At 38.4% G+C, this 24672-nt stretch overlaps 1 protein-coding gene across 10 annotated transcripts in view; it reads left to right on the top strand.

Moving 5' to 3' along the window:
* SCMH1 (Scm polycomb group protein homolog 1) overlaps window positions 1-24672 on the top strand; it is a 186580-nt gene that overhangs the window by 79604 nt on the left and 82304 nt on the right. For 9 of the 10 annotated variants that reach the window (XM_042949860.1, XM_042949868.1, XM_042949866.1 and 6 more), the window contains 2 exons: window positions 1481-1715; window positions 20113-20201. In XM_042949860.1, coding sequence (XP_042805794.1) covers window positions 1481-1715; window positions 20113-20201 — 324 coding nt within the window. Of the gene's footprint in view, window positions 1-1480; window positions 1716-13006; window positions 13053-20112; window positions 20202-24672 lie in introns of those variants that run through there. The other variant, XM_042949870.1, reaches the window with a different exon arrangement.

The raw sequence follows: 24672 nt of genomic DNA, 5'->3' as shown, positions 1-24672 counted from the left end.
CACAGAAGGTACAACACCAGGAGAGAATCCTAATGTGACGTGTGGACTTTGGATAATTATGATGTGTCAATATAAGTTCATCATTTGTAACAAATGTACCACTGTGGTGAGGGGTGTCGATAACAGGGGAGACTATGCATGTGTTGGGGCTGAGTATATATGGAAGATCTCTTTACCTTCCTGTCGGTTTTCTTCTGAACCTAAAACTGCTTTGAAAAAATAAAGTGTTTAAAAAACAATGGAGTATACATTAAAATTAATTTTTATTTTTATATAATTTATTGTCAAATTGGTTTCCATACAACACCCAGTGCTCACCCCAACAGGTGCCCTCCTCAATGCCCATCACCCAATTTCCCCTCTCCCCCAACCCCCATCAACCCTCAGTTTGTTCTCAGTATTTAAGAGTCTCTTATGGTTTGCCTCCTTCCCTCTCTGTAACTTTTTTTCCCCCTTCCCCTCCCCCATGATCTTCTGTTAAGTTTCTCAGGATCCACATAGGAGTGAAAACATAAGATATCTGTCTTTCTCAGCCTGACTTATTTTACTTAGCATAACACCCTCCAGTTCCATCCACGTTGCTACAAATGGCCAGATTTCATTCTAAAAAAATTTTTTTGAAAATGAGTTATTGATACATTCAACAATAGGGATGAATATCAGAATAATTATGCTGGGTGAAAGAAGCTAGACAAACACAAACAGAGTTTATTCTGATTCCACTTAAGAGGAAGAAATGCAAACCAGTCAATCTACAGTGAGAGAAAGTAATCAATGTTTGCCTGGGGACAGGGGTCTGGGAAGGGCCAGACAGAAGAATTATAAAGGGACATGAAAAAACTTGGGAGTGTGTCCATGTTCATTATCTTGATTATGATGATGGTTTCAAGGTGTATGTGATATATATGGTGTCATGGGTGTATACGTATGTCAAGATTTAACAAAGTGTATAGTTTATGGTATGTCAATTATAACTTAAAATTGTTTTTAAAACTGTGAATTGATTTCTAAGTTAATGTCGAAATAAGAAAAATGGTCTTTGGGCCTGTGTGATGAATACACAAACCTGCATACTGAAACGCTCCATGAAGAGACATTAAGGATGTGCAAGTTTAATAGGATGATTTCTGAGAAGAAAATGTTATGAACACCTGGAGAGTTAGGATGTTAGAGAAGACAGGATGAAGAAGCATTTAAGTCAGGACCATTTGAGACACTGCTGTGCTTTTCTTACTGGTGTGAGTCAATATTTGATGCTTTTGTGGAAAGTAAATTTTTTCCCCTTCATCTTACCTTCCAGTGTTTCTTTTACATGAAACCCTTCCTAAGTATCAGGGAATAGTTCAAGGTGCTTGTCCTGGGCCCCACTGTAACCAATTTCAGTACAAAGAATACATTTTCAGGCTCCATCTCTTAACATCTTTACTGAAAATGCCATATACTCTTAGTCTGCCTAATCCCCATGGCTTGTTTTTCTCAGTCCTACACACCTCCAAGCAACGAGTTCAAGATCAGCATGAAATTGGAAGCGCAGGACCCCAGGAATACCACATCCACGTGTATTGCGACAGTAGTTGGACTGACAGGTGCCCGGCTCCGCCTTCGCCTTGATGGCAGTGACAACAAGAATGACTTCTGGCGGCTGGTGGACTCATCTGAAATCCAGCCTATTGGGAACTGTGAGAAGAATGGGGGTATGCTGCAGCCCCCTCTGGGTGAGTAACTAGACCCAAGCCTTCCTTAGCCAATTAGTTATCTTCCCAGAATGCTACATCCTGTTACAGGAAAGCCTAGGGTCCCCTGCCTATTCTTCTCTTTCCTATGGCCAAAAGAAAAGGCCTACCAAAATGAAATGTGCTATAAAATATGGACATGTCCATCTCTACATTAACTTATATCCAAGCTTATTTCTTAAGCTCTCCTTTTTCTAACTCGAAACCACACCTTTCATCAGTTCCCAGTTACCCTGAGAGAGTGGAAGGAGGTTTTACCATTTAGCCTGCCTCAAAAAACCATAAAGGATTTTACCAAATCCTACAAGGATAACCAGAGGTGAGAGAAAAATCTTTCAGTAACAAGATGACTGATACAGAGGTTCCTTATCTCCTTTTCCTTAAATTCTCACTTGGTCCTTGTAATTTTCTCACTCTGAATCAGTTGTTAAGTAAAATGTGTTATTTTACTTAAACTAATAACCCCACTAGAATTTTCTTCTCAAGATCAGATTTATCTTTTTGTTTTTTCCCCTCAGTATAAGTGACTCAGCCCATCTCATCAATTACTATCAGTCACTATTGCAATGAGTCTCAACAGAGACTAGAGAGAGATGGGTTATGAGCTGTGGGCTATGTTCCCCTCAGGGGGTTGTGCTAAATTAATTGAGCATTAGAGGACAGATGACATTTGCAGGAAATCCCCAGCTGGTTACTGAATTATCCCCCATTTAAAAAATGTATTTGTAATAAAATTCCAAACACATACAGAAGTCACAAGAATAGCACAGTGAATGTCCATGTACTCTTTATCCTTGATAATTATCAACACATAATCGATCATGTTTTATTTGTATCTACACATATTTCCTGCCCCCTCCTGCCCAGTTGCCCCAACATAATATCATTCTGTCATTAAATATTTGGTATGTATGTCTCGTAGATAATATTTTTAAAACAATCATAATAACATTATCATGTGTTTATAAACTAACGATAATTCCTTAATACCAACTAATATTTACTCAGTGTTTAAATTTTCCCTGTTGTCTGTCTGTCTGTCTCCTCTCTCTTTCTCTTTATTAGTTCCTTTGAATCAGGATTCAAATAAGATCCACATATTGCACTTGGTTGACATGTCCTTTAAGTCTCTTTTAATCTATGGGTTCTCTTTCTCTCTTATTTTTTTTTCTTGCAATTTGTTGAAAAATCTAAGTAATTTGTCTTTAATTATCTCCCACAATTAGATTTTGCTGATTGTATCTCTATGGTAACATTTGACACATTTCCATGTTCTCTCTTTTCTAGAAATTGTCAGCTAGATCTTGAGGCTTGATCAGGTTCAGTTTCAATTTTTTCATAAGAACATTTCATAGCTAGTGGTGTTTACTTCTATTGGGAATCATATATATATATGGTCTCGTTTCTCTCATTTTATAATGTAGCAGCTGTTACTGCTTGTGGTCTAGATCAAGGGTTGCCAGATTTTCTTAAAGAGTTAGACAGTAAAACTTTCAGGTTTATGGGCCATACATTCTCTGTTACAACTAGTCAGCTTTGTCATTGTAATACAGAAATAGCCACAGACAATACATAAATACATGGGCAAGGCTGTGTTCCAATAAAATCTTATATTTACAAAAACAGATGACTGGCCTGCTGGCTATAATTTGCTGACTCCTGATATAGAGCAATCAATTCATTATGGTTGCAAAATGGGAAATTTTAATCTTACAGTTCTGTCCACATAAATTAAATGGAATATATCTATTAAACTTCCATCACATTTTTGGTTATTGTGAGGTTATAGTTCATGGAAGAAAGCTTAAATGCTTGATTCTTTACCAATTTTCAAAATAATGAATTAGTTTACTAACATCCTCCAAAAATATTTAAGGACGTTTTTGTTGTTATTGTTATTTAGTATCATAAACCCAAGGATTCTTACATATTTGACATGTTTCATTCCATTACACTAACTGTCCTTACTGATTCTTGATTTGTCCCATCATTGGCTGCATAGGAGCCTCATCAAATGGTTTCCTGACACTTTTTTTTTTTCCTTTTCTTTCTTTCTTTCTTTCTTTCTTTCTTTTCTTTTTTAGAGAGAGAGAGTGCACCAGTGGCAGCACGGTGCAGCGGGGGAGGGTAGAGGGAGAGAGAGTGAGAATCTCAAGCAGGCTCCACACCCAGTGCAGAGCCCGACACGGTGCTCGATCTCATGATCCTGAGATCATGAGTTGGGTGCTTGACGGACTGAGCCACCCAGGCATCCAGTCTTCTGACACTTCATTGTTTGATAGCTGTCTTGGATTTTTGAAATTTCAAAATCTTCCAGAGTCATCTTTTTTTGTTTGTTTGTTTAATTCAAGTTAGTTCACATACAATGTAGTATTGGTTTCCGGAGTAGGACCCAGTGATTCATCACGTACATATAATAATGTCCAGTGCTCATCTCAACAAGTGCCAGGCTCATCTTTTAAATTATCTGCCTCAAATATGGAATCAGCTATTTCTTTTAGATGCCCAGTTCTTCCGGTTCTTCTTAGCGGGAAATGGTATTTAGAGACTATTATCTGAATCCTAGAGTACTCAGTGCTACTGGGTTGGTCATTCTTTCTACATCTTTTTGATATAGAGAGATAGGAACTGCCTTATTGTTATTATTACTGTTACTATTATTATTATTAAGAGAAAATCATTAGTTCATATTGATACTTCCTACTAAAGTTCAGGACAAATGGTGCTTTTATTTACTTTATCTTTGCTGTCTTTAATCTGTATCTCCTTTATACCACAACAAAACCCTAGTTCTCCATATCACTAGCAAAATAACTCAGTTGTTTTATCCTATTATAGCACACAGGACAACAGTCTCAGAATAACAGTAGCAACACTTACCACTATTATCATTACTGACGGTGTTTGAGTTACTTGCATTTCTTGTTTTCCTACCCTCCAATGAAGGATAGTCAATATATTATAAGTTTGCTTGGATTAGTTTCTCTCTGGGTGGCAGTGCCACCAACTTGGTATAAACCTGGGTTCATTTGTTGTATTGTTTTTTATTTTTAGAGATTGCTTCTTGGAAACTTTCCTTTATAAACGTATATGTGATACACATCATTCTTAAAGTCAAATCTGTAAAGTGAAGTATATTGAGAGAAATCCCCTTCATTCTTCCCTTCTTCTGCCATAGGTAGCCCCTGTCTATATTCCCATTTTTTAAAAATACAAACATCCGTGTGTGTGTCTGTGTGTGTACATATACACATAAGGTATTTCCCACCTCCTTATATAAATGACAGCATACTATACATATTGGTCTTAACCTTACTTTTTGCCACTTAATGAAATACCCTAAAGATGACTTCTTAGTAGCATGGAGATATTCTTCATTCCTTTTTATAGCTAAATAGTACTGTATTATTCTCAACCTGCTTGATGAATTGCTATTTGGAAACATCTTGATAGGCTATTAAAAAGTAGAGTTGACCCTTGAACAACACAGGCTTGAACTACACAGCTCCACTTATACACAAATTTATTTCTGTAAATACAGTATAGTACTATAAATGTATTTTCTCTTCCTTAATATTTTCTTAATAACATTTTCTTTTTTCTACCTTCCTTTATTATAAGAATACACTATATAATACATATAGCACACAAAACATGTGTTAATCAACTCTTCACATTATCATTAAGGCTTCTGGTCAACAGTAGGCTATTAGTAAAGTTTGGGGGAAGTCAAAGATTCTACGCAATTTTTGACTGCATGAGGGGGTGCATGTCAGTGCTCCTAACCCTCACATCAATCTTTCAGTAACTTCTCTAGAAATGTACAAATCCAAAAGGAAACCAAACCACCCCTAATTCATGTTTAAACATAACTGAGAGTCAAGAATACCACAGATTTTAATTACATTTTCAGATATAAAGATCTGAAACCATTAGAGCTAATACCTGACTCATACCAGAATGAATAGTTTTATGTAGTTAGAAATTGCATTTAAAAGGGGGAGGGCAGTGGAGGCCTAACACAGTCAAAATAACCTCCAGGAAAATATAGGCCCATTTAGAGTGGGAAATACTGAGAACAGAGCTAAGACCTACTTCCCTACTGGGGAATCCAAAGGAAGCCAGTGGTTCGAAAGTCTGGATTGAGGGACTAGAGATAGCACTCTTGAGAAGACATCTACCTTTGGGGGAGGGTAGACATATTGAAGGAAAAGCAGGGCATTGTAATTCAGAATTATACAGAAACAGAAGAGAATCATAAAGCCAAAAGACACATCAGACACTTCCCATCCCAACAGCCTCATCTACTAAAGAAACTGCATTTCATTAGGTCAACAGAAAATTCATAACCCGAGATCCCTGCCAAAATAGAACCTCCCGTTTTTGCTGGTCCAGGAAAATATCAGACATTTCAAATGATTAGGAAATAGCAATCGACACCTATAAAAAGCTTCTATCTGACAAAAAGCAAAGATGAGGCTAAAACCATTTTAACTGTTAAAAATTCTGCCAAAATCAGTGACTAACCAGAAGAAAACTATTGCACAACAACCCAACTTGAATTAAACAAGTATTGACAGATATGAAAAAAATACCATGAATCATAAATTTTAAAAGTCAGACTAGAAATGCACAATAGACAGGAAGATGTAAAAATGGAATTGTCCAAACTCAAGAAAAAAATTGAAGAAAGACAAAATAATCTCAATTGACTCAATTCCAGGGTGCCCAATGGACACAGGTTTAACTGAAAATGTAATAAGGGACATTGAGAAGAGAAATAAAAACAGCCAAGAGAATAAAAATAAGTATTAGAAAAGGTTAAAAAGTATCAGAAAGGAACTGTTGGATATAGAACATAGTCAACATAGATTCAATGTGTATGTGTAAATGTATGTATGCATGTGTTATTGGAGTGTCTGAAGAAGACAAACAAAGCAATGAACCAGAATTAATACTTAAATTTTTCAAAAATTAAAACCCAAACTTCTGTTTTGAAAGGGCCTACCTTATTCCTGGAAAAATTGATTCAGATTGGTTACTCTAAGATCTATTCTAGTAAAACTATTACATTCTAAGAATAAAGAAAAATTTCCTCTAAGCCTCCAGAAAAAAGGCCAAATTATTTACAAGGGAAAGAAAGTCAAGTTTGCATCATCCTTTGCTATAGCAAAGTACAAAGCAAGACAAAGTAGAGTGGTGTTTTTAAGAAATTCAAGGAAAGAAAATAAGATCTTGGGGTTTTATATCTATACAAGCTGTTTTTTGGGTACTGAGATTATACTGAAATGCGTTCAGCATGCAGGAGCTTAGGAAATGCTGTAACCCAAGCCCTACCGGAGGAATGAGTTACATACAGAAAGAGCTTCATCCAAACAAGGAATGATCAATCTAAGACAAAAACAAAGGTGGAGACGGGGTAGAACAGTATGGTATCAGTCTGGGTCCAATGAAAAGAGAGAACCCACACAGTAATTTGAACACAGAAAGTTTAATATAATTATTAACTGTAACACAGGCTTGGGGTATTGGTGTGTTTGGCTAGTCAAAAGGAAAGAGAACTCTAATGAATATAAGAGCAGACGTAAGGGCAGGCCACTACACTGGAGCTGAGATAGAGGGCCCAAGGAGGAGCCTCCCCTCTCCCATCCTCAGGGCTGAGATGTAGACCTTGTTGGAGGGGACGCAGCTGTGGCTCACTGTACGAGAGAAGTCACTGTGGTGCCACAGCAGTGGACTTTGCTAGAAATTTGCCTTCAGGGGTGCCTCTGGGGAAAGCTGTTCATGGACAGATGTCTCTCTGGAGTGCTATAAAGCCATTTAAGTGGAGCAAGGTGGTGGTGGTCGTGGTGCTGGCTACTGATATTACTGGCTGTCGTGAACTGCAGAATATGGTCAAGAGAGAAGGTGGGATTGCTGCAGGAGCCCACCAAGCATTCACACCAGAAGCAGGAAGCAAACCTCCTCCCTCCTGTAATATCCTTAGATGGGATCAAAGGATATCACCTAAAACTGATACACCAAATAGAAGCCTAAATGAGGAAATGGTAGATTAAGGATACTATAAAATATGTTAGTATAAAGGTAACTACTAAAATAAAATTCCAAAACTTCCTTAATAACAAAGGAGCAAAAAGATCAAGAAACAGACCACACAGAGAAGGAGATGAACTAAATATGGAAAGCACAGTAAATAAAACCTAATGTGACAGGGTTGAAACCAAATGTGTGATTTATATTAATAAATATAAATAGTTTTAACTGACCTATTCAAAGGAAAAAAATTCAGATTGGTACTCAGAGTCAAACCCAGCTTTATACTGTGTATAGGAAACATACCTAAAGTCAAATAAATGAGAAAGACTAAAAATAAAAGGATGGTTAAGGGTATGAAAAGGAAAGTCAAACAATACAATAACAGATACTACAATTCTGATATTAGACAAGGCAGAATTCAGACCAAGAGGGGCGCCTGGGTGGCTCAGTCACTTGAGTGTCCAGCTTTGGCCGAGGTCATGATTTCACAGTTCGTAAGTTTGAGCCCCGCATCGGACTCACTGATGTCAGCACAGCCTGTTTGGGATCCTCTCTGTCCACCCGCCCCCCCCCCCGCCCCTCCCCCACTCATGCTTGCACTCTCTGTCTCTCTCTCTCTTTCTTTCTTTCTCACACAAAAATAAATTAAAAAACAAAACAAAACAAAAAAGAATTCAGACCAGGATGCATTCAACAAGACAAAAGAAGCCACTTTATAATGCTTAATGGTGACACAATTCACAATGAAAATGTAATAATTAAAAATATTTTGGAACCAAATTACAAAGAACGTGTCTTTGTAAAATGGAAATGATTGTAGGTGCAAAGAGATAGAGACAAACACACTGATAGATTTAACACACCTCTCAAGGCAAGGCAGGCCAAGAGGACAAAAGTTAAAGGTATTGAAGTCTTTCATGAATAAGGTAGATCACGTATGTGTACACATATCACACTCTGTTTCCTGGTGAATATCCTTTTACATTGAAATCTAAAACTCTAAACAACTCTTGTTTGAAAAGGGAAATATAAACCAAAATTGCAAAACTCCTAAAAAATAATTAATAAACACGTATCGGAATTTTGAGATCAGTTAAAGCAATGGTTGAAAGAAAACTGATAGATTTAAATACTTGACATCAATAAAAATGGAAGGATAAAAATTAAGCATTTAAATTCCCAATTCAAAAAGCTAGAGAAAGAGTCACGACACAAAGAAAACAAAAAGGAAAAAGAAAAAAGAAAGGTAAAAGCAAAAGTTAATGAGGTGGAAAATAGAAAAGCAATAAATCAAAATGCCGGTCCTTTGGGAGGATAATACACAAGATACACAAACTAAGTAGTTAGCCTACTAAAGAAAAGGAATAAGCACAGATACACAAAAGTAGAGATGACTAAGGGGGGAAATAACTCTGTGTAAATAAATTAGAAAAGTGAGGTGAAGTAGGAAAATACTATTTGTCAAATCTGAACCCAATAGCATTACAATATTTAAACAGGTATGTAGAAAACATATGAAAATTTTCAAAGAACTACACCTGCAGCAGAGCACTTAAGTGCAGATTATTCTACAGGGGAGTCCTACAAAACTTTAAAGACCAGATTATCTACTACTTAAATTGCTAGAGGTCAGTGATACCCAACAGAACTTCTGTGACGATGGAAATGTTTTATATCTATGCTGTCTAGCCACATATGACTACTGCAACTAAAGATTTTTAATTTTGTGTAATTGTAATTTAAAGTTAAAAGGCCTTATGTGGCTGGTGACTGTCTACTGGACAGTTCAGCTCCATACATATCATAGAAAAATAGGAAAACATACAGATTTCTTTTTATGAAGTAGGTGGAATTTTGATACCTAAGCCTGATTTAAACACACACACACACACACACACACACACACACACACACACACACACACACACAGTTTCATGTATGAATTTTGTTACAAAAATTCTAAGTAAAATATGAGAAATGAGAATTCAACACATTTAAAACAATAATTTATCAAAGCAAATTAGTGGGTTTTTTTTCTGGAATAAAAAGATTTAACTTTAGAAAAATCATTAATGAAATTCACCATATTAAGATCGTTATAACAGGGATGCTTGGGTGGCTCAGTCAGTTAAGTATTTGAGTCTTGATTACAGTTCAGGTCATGATCTCACAGTTCATGAGATTGAGCCCCAGTTGGGCTCTGGGCTGACAGCAAGGAGCCTACTTGGGATTCATATTCTCTCTCCCTCTCCCTCTCCCTCTCCCCCTCCCTCTCCCTCTCCCTCTCCCTCTACCTCTCCCCCTCCCTCTCCCTCTCCCTCTCCCTCTCCCTCTCCCTCTCCCTCTCCCTCTCCCTCTCTCCCCTCTTCCTCCTGGCTCATGCTCTCATGTACTCTTTCTCTCTCAAAATAAATAAACTTAAAAAAAAAAACAAAAAAGATAGCTATAAGGAAGAAAGTCGTCTGACCTTTGACGAAAATTAGCACACTACTAAAGACTCAACATTTCCTGATTTCAAAACTTATTACAAAGCAACAATACTCAAGACATGTAGTACTGGCATAAAGATATACTTATAGGGGCGCCTGGGTGGCTCAGTCAGTTAAGTGTCCAACTTCAGTGCAGGTCATGATCTCACGGTCCATGAGTTCGAGCCCCGCATCGGGCTCTGTGCTAACAGCTCAGAGCCTGGAGCCTGCTTCGGATTCTGCGTCTCCCTCTCTCTCTGCCCCTCCCCTGCTCACACTCTGTCTCTCTCTGTCTTTCAATAATAAATAAACGTTTAAAAAAAATTTTTTTAAGTTAAAAATAGAATTACCATATGATTCAGCATTTCCACTTCTGAGTATATAGACAAAACAATTAAAAGTAGGGATTCAAGCAGATATTAGTATACCTATGTTTAGCAGCATTATTCACAATAGCTAAAAGGTCGAAGCAACCGAAGTGTCTATCCGTGGAAGAATGGGTCAACAAAATGTGGTATATGCATACAACAGAATATTACTGAACCTTAAAAAGGAAGGAGATTCTAACCCGTGCGACAATGTAGATGAATCTTGAAGACATTATGCTAAGTGAAATAAGCCAGTCGCAAGAGGACAAACACTGTATGATCCCACTTATAGGAGATACATAATACAGGCAAATTTATAGAGACAGAAAACAGAATGGTGGTTGTTAGGAGCTGGTGAGGAGGGAGGAATGCAAATTACTGTTTAATGGGTACAGAGTTCACTTGGGGAAGATGAAAAAGTTCTGGAGATGGATGGTGGTGATGGTTGCACAACAACGTGAATGTACTTAATACCACTTACTTTTGAGAAAGAGAAGGGGAAATATGTATACACACATTTTATAATATACATGAAATTACATATTTTATATACTTATTTTTATGAGAAGAAACACAGGAATGTTAAACCAGAAAATAAGGAAAAGGTCACCTATTGGGAGTATCTAGGAATAGTGTGGAAAGTATAGCAATGAGAGTGAGACTTCTCTGAGAATACTCTTTTATATTCTCTTGACTTTTGCATTATGTAAATGTTTTACTTTAAAAATAAAACTAAACCAGAGAAAAGAACAAATCATATTCTGAAATTGATTACAAACAGAAACAAACTGAACTATGTATCAAATGGATATCATAACATTGGGACACACTTCAAAGAAAAAATGGAGCTCCAAATAAATCCTGATGTTTTATTAACAATGTTAGTGGTTTTACCTTAATCTGAAGCTATTTTGCGTGTATTGAGGATAGGGCAAGTGAGTAAAGAAGATACAAATATAGGATGGGGGAAGATGAAGAAGAACCCTGTAGTATAGAATTTGAATTGGAGGTATCTATTATGAACTCTTAACTTTAAAACGTGTATATAATTATATATACATATATATATATATATATACATATATATATATATATATATATATATATATATATATATATTTGTATTATAATGATATAAGTTTTGTTCATTGAAAAGGCCTAAAAGTAATGACACCTCAGTAGCAATGTGGTTTCTAAATCCCATTCTCCACTAAAAGGAATCCTGGCTCCTTGGAGAAATGACTGATTCCAGGGCTGAGCAGAAGAGAAAATGTAAGGTGAATTTGGAACATTCTATTATGCCAGAAAGAAAAGAAGTCTTAAAGAACAGAAACATATCAGAAGGACACAGGAGCCAGCTTGAAGGGGCTCTGATCAGCCAAAACTGGAACAATAAGAGTAACAAACAGAATAATGAAAACAAGAGAACAATGGTATTGGCATCCATAGGTCCCTAGTGATACACATAAAAAACTTTAGAGTTGCAGGGAAAGGTCTAATTGCAGAATGTCAGCTAATAAGTATAGAGAGAATGATAGAAAATTACCATTTTGCAACCACCATTTTAATTGATTCAGGCAAGGATAATCAGTGAGTGCTAAAACCACAGGGTAAAAAAGCTTATTGGAGAATAGGGTATTCACATAGTCTCAGTGTTTCCTATTAATTACAAAGGGAAATTATAATGGAGAAGTCTGTCAGTCACTCCTTAACAAGTGATCAAATTCAGTATCATCGATAATTAGATAAACCACATTATGTGCTTCTTAAAGTAATGAAGTGAGAAGTACTCAACATCACTTGTATTTTTGTCAGAACTGTTTAGCATGAATGTAATCATAAGGAAACAATCAGAAAAAAAAATCCAAATTGTGGGATATTCTATTAAACAGCTAGCCCACAGTCTTCAAAAATATCAGTTTCATGAAAAACCAGCAAAAGACAACAGGGTTGGTCTAGATTAAAGGAGGCTAAAGAAACAGGACAACCAAATACAATATGTAATTCTCGTTCAGCTCCTGTACTTAAAAAATTCAACTGCTATAAAGGACATTTGGGGGACAGTTGAGGATATTTTAAGTTAAATTTCTTGGGAATGACAGTATTGCAGTTTTAAAGGAGAACGTCCTTGTTCTGAGGACAAATGTACTGATGTATATTTAGGGGTGAAGTGTCACTATGTTTCTGACTTTCTCATAGTTCAGAGGAAAAAGTGTGTGTAGATAGATGGAAAGCAAATATGGTGAAATGTTATTAGTTGTTGAATCTGGGTGAAGGATACATAGTTGTTCATGTACTGTTTTTGCTACTTTTCTCTAGGTTTAAGATTTTTCAAAATAAAGTTTAAATAAATTATGTACATAATTATACATATATATGTGTGTGTGTTCATGTTCCCCAGGCCTCCTCTGGACCTCTCCCCAGAGTTGCTGAATCAGAATCTCTAGGTAATGGGGCTTGGGATTCTGCATGGTAAAATGACTCTCCCGAGACTCTAATGAAATCGGTCTATATTTGGGAAATATTGCTCCAGAAGAGCCTTCTTCTCCTGTAAAATCTTGTATGGTTTTTGTGTGTATGTGTGTGTGTTCTGTTCACATAGGAACATTCGTACCCCCCTGCCAGAGTCTTCCGGGGGGAAAGGTGGAAAGGTAGAATGATTTTCAGGTGACATTATTATCTCAATGCTGCCAACCTTTTCCTCACACCCTGTTGTTTTACTAACCTATTCTACTACTCAAGACTGTGATTATTTCTTCTAAAAAAAAAAAAGACTGTCTGGATCACTGGTTCTCAAACTTGGCTGCCAGTTAGAATCACCCAGAGAGCTCTTAAAATTTTCAGTGCATAGGCCTTACCTCAGATCAGTTAAATCTGAATTTCTGGGGTTGGGACCAATGTATTCTTTAATGCTCCCCAAGGGACCCCAGTGTCCATGTTGGATTGTCCCTGGTCTAAAACAGAACCTGGCTTCTGGTGAGGCTCCTAGTCAAGTGTGTCAGGATCCCAGCACAAAGTGCCTGGTCAGCAAACTTGGTCACATGCTCTGGGGTGGGTATATGTGGTACCTTGACTTGAAAGGAACCCTTTGTATATTCCTGTCACTGATCTGTCTTTTCATTTGCTAAGTAGCCTCCAGGGCCTGTCAGTAGAAAGGGGGATTTAAAAAGATAAACGTCTCATTTATCACAGAAATATAAGCTCTTTATAGAAACCTGTGGGGGTGGGGCGCCTGGGTGGCTCAGTCAGTTGAGAGTCGGATCACGGTTCGTGGGTTCGAGTCCCGCATCGGGTGCTGTGCTGCCAGCTCAGAGCCTGGAGCCTGTTTCAGATGATGTGTCTCCCTCTCTCTCTGCTCCTCCCTTGCGCTCTGTCTCAAAAGTAAATAAACATTAAAAAAAATTTTTTTAAATAAAAATAAAGAAACCTGTGGGAGTGGAAATAACCCAAAATCTTAGAGAGAGATTACTTTAACTGTTGGTGTCTTAAATGCTTATTTTGCAGAGACAATTTTAAAAGTATTCATTAGGGGCACCTGGGTGGCTCAGTTGGTTATGAATCCAACCTTGGCTCAGGTCATGATCTCATGGTTCATGAGTTCAAGCCCCACATCAGGCTCTGTGCTGACAGCTAAGAGCCTGGAGCCTGCTTCAGATTCTGTGTCTCCCTCTCTCTCTGCCCCTCCCTTGCTCATGCTCTGTCTCTGTCTCTCAAAAATAAATAAATGTTAAAAAAAATTTTTTTTAAGTATTCATTAAACTCCTTCTTCTCTACAGCAAGGACCCTGCCAGACCCATGCATACATATATCATCTCAAGATTAGTCACAACCGCCCATTAAATTAATCTGAATTAACTTGAGTTTGAGTGTGTATATGGGGTTGCAACAGTGACGTGGGGATGGAGTCCTATGAGAACTATAAGGAATCCAGTCTCCCCAAATGGTCAGGTTGGGCATTCACTTCTTCCTCGAGGAAGACAGTGTGTTCAGCACCTCTATGCTAGTTTCACTTGTCCGTTCTTTCACGCATGGGGTAAAACTGAGATAGTGTACTCAACCTCAGTTTGGAAGCCTGGCTTTAGTTCAGTATCCTCATCTGACAAATACAGAAACAGGGAAAGGGAAGTGAGTTGTCCAGGATTGTACAGTGACTTAGTGGCATATTTCTGTACATGTATTTGTGGATGTACATGTATGTAAAGCTCCTCTGGGAGAAGAGAAAGTTTGGAATCATCTTGACGGCCACAGAGTCTAATAACTTCACAAAGCTTTGAATTATTATATGGGACAATGAATGGCGGGGTAGGGAGTGAGGACCCACAACCATGTGGTTCCTGGTGTGAGTGCTATTCTGTCACTTGCCACCAGAGGGCATGAGCTCTGATTAAATTCTAGACCTGCTGATCTACATCTCGTTCCAGAGCTTCCTCAGGTCAAGGTTAAACAAATGGATCCTAACTTCTTCAGTAATCCCACAGTCTTGGGAATATCTGGAAGCTCTTTATAACTGGTTCCATATAAATATTTTTAAAGAAATCCTAGGTAAGCACAGAAAACTCGCAGCATGCCTGGGTTTAGAATTAAAGAGACCTGACTTTGTAATATTAGCTCAGCCACTTACAAGTTTAGTTATGTGGCCATTGGTAAGTTAATCTACCTTGACTTTTAACGTTGAATTTCAGTCGCCTGCCAGATCCTTCATAAACTCTGCCATACCTGGTTTTTGAGTATTAAGTGGAATAACATAATAAAGTATCCAGCAAGTCTTGGTACCTGTTTAATAAGTGGAGATTTTTCCTTTGTTCAATAAAACTCTCATGGAAATTAAATTCTAGTTGGAAAAGACGTACACATTACAAGGAAAAAAGAGAGAAAATTCAGGCAATGATAAGAGCTAAGGATAAATAAGGGATCAGGGGGTGCCTGGGTGGTTCAGTCAGTTAAGTGTCTGACTCTTGATCTCAGCTCAGGTCTTGATCTCAGGTTCATGAGTTCAAGCCCCACCTTGGGCTCCATGTTGGGCATGAAGCCTACTTAAAAATATATATAAATAAGAAGGGAGCAGGATTTAGGAGGCTGTTTTAGGTAGGATGGTCTAGGAACACCTCTCTGAGATGATATTTCAGCAAAGAACTAACAAAGATTTGAGAAAAGGGGGGAGTCTTTGAGGCGGAGGGACACAGCTTGGTGTGTTTCAGGAACAGAAAGACCAGTGAATGAGGGGCAGATGAGTTATGAGAAGTAAGTTCATTCCAGACCGCATGAGCTTTGTTAACATGCCTAAAGACTAGATTTATTTGTGTTGTGTATGGGATGTAAGCACAACAGTGATGTGGTCTGATTTATATTTAAAAAAACACGCAAACCTATCATTCTGGCTGTTATGTGGAGAACAGACAGTAGGGAGGGGAAAGTAGAGACAGTCTGCTAGAAGGCTGCTGAGCATTCGAGGCAGAGTGTGACTGTGCCTTAGATCAGGGTGGTCACTGGTGGGTGAGAAATCTCAAATGGTGAGAAATGGTTTGATTCAAGGTACATTATTAGATGCGTGTGCCATCAAGCCTTGCTGACGAATCGTATTTGAGGGGTGCTAGGAAGGGAGGAATCCCAGGTGGCTTCTAGGCATTTTGATCTGAGCACCTGGGTTTTAATAAGTGGTGTCATTAAGTGAGCTGAGACACTGGAGAAAAGAGCAAGTTGGGGGCAGGCAGCAAAATCCAGAGTTCTGCTTGAGACTCATCTTGAGGCCTCTTAGCATCCAAGTGGACTTACAGAAAAAGGCAGATGGAAATACAAGCATGAAACTCAAGGCAGAGGTTTGAGCTGGAGATATAAATTGGCAGTCCTATTTGCCAGGGGGAGACTGGGGACCAAGAGGAAGAGAACCAGTGGCCAAGCACTGAGGTGCTCCCACTTTCAGAGGTCAAAATTTCTGACACACCTGTTCTTTTCTTCACAAGCAGGCCATTGTTTAATTGGAGGAGATCCTCAAGTAACTGTTTTTAATCTTCTTCCCTTCCCTCTTTCTCCAATTTATGACCTGAAACTCTTTTTACCAATAAAAACAGTAAGGTAGGGCTGAGTGATGAAATATCTGAAGACATTAACATGCAGATTAATAATGAAGGTTCTGGAGACAGAGGAATTGGTCTTAAATCCTGCCTCTGCTATTTACTAACAGAGTGGCCTTAGATATTTTATTTAATTTTTCTAACCTCAGTCCTTCCATCTACAATGGCCAGCGTGTATGTTATATCTATTATATATATTATTATATACCAAGCTGTGTTTTAAGTCTTTCACATGTATTAACCTGTTTTAATCCTTAGAACAACCCATCGAGGTAGTTACTATTTTTATCTCACTTTATTTTTGAAGAAACTAAAGCCAGAGAGAGGTTTTTGTAATTTGCCATACGTTACACATCAGGGAGGTGGCAGACTAGATTTAAATCAAGGCAGCTGGTGTCTGGACCAGTGCTACGTTTCTCGTATCTAATTCACAGAGTTGTAGTAGTGATTAAATGAGATAACCCACTTAAAGTGCTTGGCACATAGAGCCTGGAACATCATATGTGCATACTAAATGTTTTCTTTGGAAGCAGCATAGTGTAGTGAAAGCGAACCAGATGAGGGGGCTTAGGACTCCAGCCTCATTCTGTAAGAGCAACTTATGTGACCACAAATAAGTTTCTTAGCCCCTCTGGACTTAAGTTTTGTAATCTGCAACATAAAATTTTTGTACTGTATGGTCTCTGAGGGCCCTTTCAATGTTAAAACGCTATCTATGACTTCCCAATACAAATTATAGATACATTTGAATTTGGAAGAGGGGGTTCCACCTCACTTAGGGAGCTAGGGAATAAAGTACCTTAATAATCCCTTGGGCTGGTAACATTTCTGTGTTGCCCTTCTAGTCTTGAAGGAGCTTGCTGGGAGGTAGTGAAACGGAATAGTCAAGAACCATGAGGTCTGGAGTAGGACCACCATTTATGGGAATCTTCATCACTTACTACCTTGGACAAGATGCTTGAGTTTCCATTTCATCTTCTGCAAACTGAGAAGAATAATACTGTGTACCTCATGGTAGTATTTCAAATATCCGGAAAGAAATTCCATGTAGAGAATTTAATACATAAGCAGTCAGTGCATATTAGCTATTATAATATTATTCTAAGTGTTCCCAGAGCTGAGGGAACTTTTTTTTATTTTTTATTTTTTAGTTCTTTAAGTTCCATGTGACATGGAAGCTCCTGAGTAACCCTTTTCTAAGAAATGGAATTGGTGATTATATGGCGAGGCACTTGCTGGGAACTGAGGGCATGAATCTGAGTGTTCTGACTGAGCAGTCATTCCTTCTACTCCTCTCTTTTATCAGGGATAGCAAGCATTTCTCTAGAATAGTTGTGTCTTGCCACGTCTTGCCCATAAGTGTAGTGAACTATCCATGGCCCATCTGCTGTAGGTTTGACTTGCGTCAGTCCTTGACTAACCTAAGGAGAGTTTTCCTCACACACAGACCGGGCCTGAATTTCTGGAGAAATTTATTTATTTTTTTCTTTTATCCTGATCAAAGGAAAAGTAGTAGTCAAGAATCCTTTGGCCGTGATTGCAAAAACTCAAAAAATAGGTTAGAGGAGAGGAAAAGGAGGAAGCAGGAATGACTGAGACCGTATAACCAAGAAGGTAAGGCCTGCTGCTGAGTGGGTTTGAACACAGAGTTGTAAACCCTCTCATGATTCTCCACATCTTGCTCTACGTTGGCTTTATTCTCAGTTGTTCTCCCTGTAGCAGTGCCAAGCCTACAAACAGCCTTATAGCCATGACCTCAGGGAAAGACTCTTCTTCAGCGTGTCTGTCATGTCGGAAAACAGTTGACCCAACTGGGGACACACACACACACACACACACACACACACTCTTGGTGTAGGGGAGTCTAATGCCCTTAAATGGCATTATTTCGCATTCGCATTCCATGGCCAGGTTGGTAGTCATGTGATAGACATCCCCACCAAATCACATAGAATTTTTCCAAAAGGAAAAAAACTAGGCAAGCAAAAAAGTAAACAATAGCAATTTTAGATTAAGTGATAGGAGCATCCGCATCGCTGTCACCATTGTTGATGTGAAGGAGCTATCAAGACATCTTCTGACCTTGGGGAACTTGGCTTAGCCTAGCCAGCTTTGAGACAGTTTAAATCGTACAGGGTGATGACTCTCTGATTTCCGTTTTCTTCTCTCTCCATGCCCTCCCCCTTAATTATAGCTATTAATTAATACTCCCCAAAGCTGATTCTTCCCTTTTTCATTTTACCTGCACGCTGATAGTTTAGCATAGTAGTTAGCAGTGTGGACTTAAGGATCAGACTGCCTGGGTTTCAATCCTATCTTTCTCATTTGCTCATTTTGAAATCGTAAGTTTACTTTATACCTCTTTTCTCGTCTATAAAAGGAAGACAGTAGCTGCCTTCCTGAGTTGTCTTGAGTAGATAGACTGTGGAAGGTGATTGGCTTAATATCTAGTCAAATGGTCAGTAATAACAGATGTCATTGTTGTTGTTATTTCCAGCTCTACAGCTTTGAGGCAGCCTATCTGTTCTTCTGTCAAGAATAGGAAAGCTGAGGGCGATTGGGAGACTATCAAAAAGCACAAGATTTGGGCATCTCAGGATAGAGAGTTGAAGCCAAATCTGAAGGAGGCCTTTGGAACTCTAGCTGGAAGACCTAACTCCGATAACAATCTTATTTTTACAATTTACTAGTTAAATGGTACATTCTTATTGGCTTTTACTTGCTGAATGACAATGGACAATTAATCTCTCTAGGCTTCTTTTTATTCTTTTGGAAAATGAATATTTTTGGATAGGATTATCCCTTCCATGATCATCATTGTCTGATCCTTAATTGTTTAAGTAAAAATGAATATTGGAAAGCGTTCTGTAGTCGTGTGTGTGTGTGTGCGCGCGCGCACGCACACACGCGCACGTGCATGTGTGTGAGAGAAAGAGAAATAGTGAGTTGGTTTATATTATGATAAACCGAAAAGATTTACTTGTTTATTGGGTGTAGCACGTTACGTACCTGGTTTCTTCCTAAGAGATTATCATATCCCCTTTCATACCCCACTGTCTAGATCATTTCTAAGTATTTGTTGATCCTATCTCACATCTCTTTTGGACTTGTCAAGGAAAGATTTTTAGACATTATAATACATATTTTATAATACTTGTCGGAGAGTCCGAAAGCTTGGTTGGGGATTTTGTTCCACTACTTACTTTGCAACATTACCTTGGGCAAGTTACATTCCCTCTCACGTGCCTCATTTCCATGTCTGTCTAATGAGGCATTTCTTCTATTTAACGTGTAAGTCCTTTCCTAACAGTCTGTGACTCTGTAACTATCACAGCATAGGTTGTGGCAGGAGTAGCTGGATTCCAAAGGGAAAACTTGGTATCACCAGTCCCTTTGAAACCTATTTTTTATCTGTTGCCCATTATGTTTGCTGCAGGATTTCGGCTGAATGCCTCCTCTTGGCCCATGTTCCTTTTGAAGACACTAAATGGAGCAGAGATGGCTCCCATCAGGATTTTCCACAAGGTATGGTGTCCTTCAGATATCACCACTGCAGACTGCTAAGGTCAAATGCTTACATTCTTTCATTTACTAAGCCCCTGATGTCTACTTTATATTTATGGCCTGAGGATGCCTTCTCAGAAACTAGTTCCGTGGAAGGATTTTTTAGTACCTTATGAAGCAGCAATGATCCCTGGAGGAAATTACACCATAAGTTAGGATTTCTGGTTTTTGGGTCCCAGCTCCACCATTAATAAGCTATGTCCTTTTGTCCTCATCTGTAAGTGGGAGTCTGTCTACCTCACAGGATTGTTAGGAAGTTAAAATGTGTTTATCAGTAAAACATAAAATATGATATAAATCTAATGGAGCTATTCTTATCCCAGATCTTGGAATTCCCTAAGTTCCATATGCTAAACAGAGAGAAAGGAAGGAGACTATTTTTTGAGTGTCTACAGGATGTTTGGAGTTGATATACACCATCTCATTTAATATTCACAGTTAACTTTCTGAAGCAAGAATTATGATTTCCACTTAACAGCTAAGAAAATGAATACTTTTGAATAAAGAACTTGCCCAAGATCACATGGCTAGTAAGTGGTGGAACAGGGATGTAGAACCCGTATCCATCCTTTCTTGTCTCCCAAAGGATGAGGCAATCAGTCTGCTCTCAGCTGAACTCTTTTAATGAGGTCAAGGGGCCTGAACTAGAGTTGCCTATGCTGCTAGTTAAGTCTAAACCCTAAGAGCGCCTTGGTTCCCAGAATATAGTGTACTGGGCAACCTAGAAACCCTTTCACTATAGAATATATCAAATTGGTGGTGGGGCAGGGGGAGGGAGACCCACAAATATTCTTTTAAATGCTTTGCTGAGCTACCAGAAAGTTAGAAAACTCTCCAGAGGCCAGAGTGAAGAAGGAGAACCAGTGTTAAGTGTGACGTACTGTACCTGCAGGTCCCTTAAGGGGCTTTGCCAGTCTCACTTTCTAAGGATCTTGTCTTTTAGCAGCCGTGGTAGGATAGATGAGCACTTGGGCCTGTGCAGGGCAGTGAAACAGGCCCTGAGACTGCCACGCAGACAAGTAGGTCAGGTCCCTCAGGTGGTCCCTCCTAGTGAAAAGACTGTTACTACTGCTGAAGAAGGTGTCTGCCTCAGCTCTGCGGTGGGGTGCAAATGGGAGTCACCGCCCCTGATAAATCAGCCTAACCCGTGCAAGTCCAGATACAGCGCATGTGTTGTCTAGGAACTTCAGGGCTGTATGGAGCTCTTTCTGAGTGCTTGCAGAAGCAAACCCAAAGTCTCTCTAGAGGGTTTGGTTGCTTTCAACACAATGCCATAGGAGTCCCCAAGGTGAAGCACCACTGAAGAGGAGTATTCTGTTCAGAATTCCAGAGCCCTCAAATACTCTCCAAATAAACCCAACATGAGACATCAGTGGACCCAACAAAACAGTAAGGCTATAACCAAAGGGCTTCCAGATAATAGAAATAGCAGATAGAGATTATAAGTTAAGCATTTGAAAATGATTAAGGAACAAAAAGAAGGAATTTAAAAGTTGAGAGATGTACAAAACCCTATTTTTAAAAGTATTTTAAAAAATTGAAATGAAACTTAATGGTTAAAAGTACAAATTAATAGGTAAGTATATAAGAAACTAGGACTTAGATAAAGAAGAATTAAGTGAAAGATGTATGTAAGGAGTTTCCCCATAATGCAGCACAGAGAGATAAAGAGGTAGAAAACATTAAGGAAAAGAGACCAGGAGAATAATACTAGAAGGTCCAACGTATGCTGAACACAAACTTCGGAAAGACTAATTAGAAAGAATAGAGAATAGGAATATTCAAGAAGATATTAACAGAATTTTCCAGAGTGTGCAATAAAGGCACATACATACCTTAAAACATCACAGTATTAATTGAAGTCCAGAGAAAAGATCCGAGCAAGTAATCACACAGGGTACCTTCCAGAGGGTTACAGGTAGTGTGACAGCACATTTCCAGACAGCAGCCGTACAAGCCAAAAGATCATAGAACAGTATCTTCCAAGTACTGAGAATAAAATTATTGTCCACCTAGAATTTTATATCCAGCTGTACTATTATTTCAGAACAAATACAAAACCAAGACATTTCCGAACAAACTAGTACAAGTAGATACTTTCAGCCACTGAAAGAACAACTGAAAAATCTATTTCAGGAGGAGGATCATTGAACCCAGAAAATAAGAATGGACGTAATAGTGATGGAAAGATTGCTTAACATGTGGGTAAAACTAAGCAAGCAGTGCCTGTAACTGTATAAACTAAGTATAATAACAATGTGGAACTAAATTATCAAATACCTATTAACTCAGGAGTAGATAAATTTCAGGAGTAGATATTGTTTGGGACTGTACATATAATGAGTTTTAGACTGAATTGGTCAACTATACAGCTGCAGTCGTCTCAAGGCAATCTGCTAAAAGATTCTAAATAGAATGGTTAACATCTGAATCAATGGAGGGGGTAAAAAGGGAAGAAAATTCAATTTACTGTAAAGGAGAAAAAGGAACCCAGAAAAATCAAGTTACATAGAAATGTAGGCAAGATAATAATTGTAATAAATTTAAATATCTCAGTTATTGCAAAGAAGGTTAAACTCATCAGTTCAGTCAGATACACATTAGATTGTTTTTAAATCTAGCTCTATGCTGTTTATAAGAGACCCTGCTAAAATATACACCAAATGTTGAAAGGAAAAGAAAAGACACACCAGGCAAATCTTTGTCAAGAAAGCCTATGCTAACTATACTGACACTAGGCGAAGGAGACTTTGTCGCTGAAAGACTTCATTAAAGAGGCCACAATCTAATGATAAAAAAAAAGTACATGCTCCTGAAAAACAGTGCCTCAGATATGAAAGCAAAATTTGACAGAATTTAGACAAATTGGAAAATCCACAGTTGTTGACGAATATTTCAGTACATGTCACTCAGTAATTGATCAATAAAGCAGACAAGGAAATTGGTGTATCAGTCAGCATAAGCTATTCAGTATTAAATCAGCTGATAAGTTTTTTGTTTTTTGTTTTTTAGGTTTATTTGTTTTGAGAGAGAGAGTGCATGTGTGTGCCACTTGTGAGCCAGGGAGGGGCAGAAAGAGAAGGAGAGAGAGTCCAAGCAGGCCCAATGCTGTCAGTGCAGAACCCGATGTGGGACTTGATCTCACAGTGAGATCATGACCTGAGCTGAAATCAAGAGTCAGACACTTAACTGACTGAGCCACCCAGGGGCCCCAAGCTGATCAGTTTTTAAGAGTCAGTTGCAGGGGCGCCTGGGTGACTCAGTCGGTTAAGCATCTGAGTTAGGCTCAGGTGGTGATCTCACAGTTTATGGGTTTGAGCCCTGCGTCAGGCTCTATGCTGACAGCTCGGAGCCTGGAGCCTGCTTCAGATTCTGTGTCTCCCTTGCTTTCTGCCCCTCCCTCGTTCACACTGTCTCTGTCTCTGTGTCTCTCTCTGTCTCAGAAATAAACATTAAATTTTTTTAAGAAAAATAAATAAATCAGTTGCATTTCTATTTAACAACAGCAAGTGGCTTGAAAATAAAACATTTTTTTAAAATGTTTTTTAATGTTTATTTATTTTTGAGAGAGAGACAGAGCACGAGCAGGGGAGGAGCAGAGAGAAAAGGAGACACAGAATCCGAAACAGGTTCCAGGCTCTGAGCTGTCAGCACAGAGCCCGACACAGGGCTCGAACTCACAAACCATGAGATCATGACCTGAGCCGAAGCCAGACGCTCAACCGACTGAGCCACCCAGGTGCCCCTAAAAATTTTTAAAGATAGCACTTATGATAACAGTAAAATAATATGCCTAGAAAATGTTAATAAAAGCATGAGATACTTATAAAGAAAAATTAAAAATGTATATTAAAGAAAAAATCTACATTAAAGAATACTTAAATGGAAAAGACTATTATGTTCATGGATGAGAAGGCTAAATATCATTTATACAAAGGTTATTTCTGTCTACACTAATCTATAAATTCATTGGGATTCCACTCAAAATCCAAAGAGGGGTTTTCTCTGGACTTGAAAAGCTGATTCCATGGTATCAGCTTTCATACAAAAGATCATATGAAATTCATAATGAAAGATCAGGGAGAAAGACTAGCCAAAACCATACTAAAAAATGACAAAGTAGGGGACTTTTTCTACCAGATACCCATTTAATAAGACCATGTTAGTAAGACCCTGTTATTCGTGCAGGATCAGAGTGTAAGACCAGAGAAAGAATAGAGTGTATAACACTTTTTGAGAACTTTATCTTTGCAACTACACTGCAGATCCACACCGTTGGACAGAGTGAGCAATGTTACGAGCACTTAGGAGGGCAATTTGACAATACTTAATAAAGCATAGGATGTGTATATCTGTCCTATAATCCAGCAATTCTACTCCTACTTACATACCCTAAAGTAACCCTTCCACATGTGTGTAAAAGAACAAGTGC

This window comes from Panthera leo, chromosome C1, assembly GCF_018350215.1.
Source record: "Panthera leo isolate Ple1 chromosome C1, P.leo_Ple1_pat1.1, whole genome shotgun sequence".
Taxonomy (NCBI): Eukaryota; Metazoa; Chordata; class Mammalia; order Carnivora; family Felidae; genus Panthera; species Panthera leo.
Note: the sequence above shows the minus strand (reverse complement) of the source record. Positions and strands in the feature narration are given on the sequence as shown.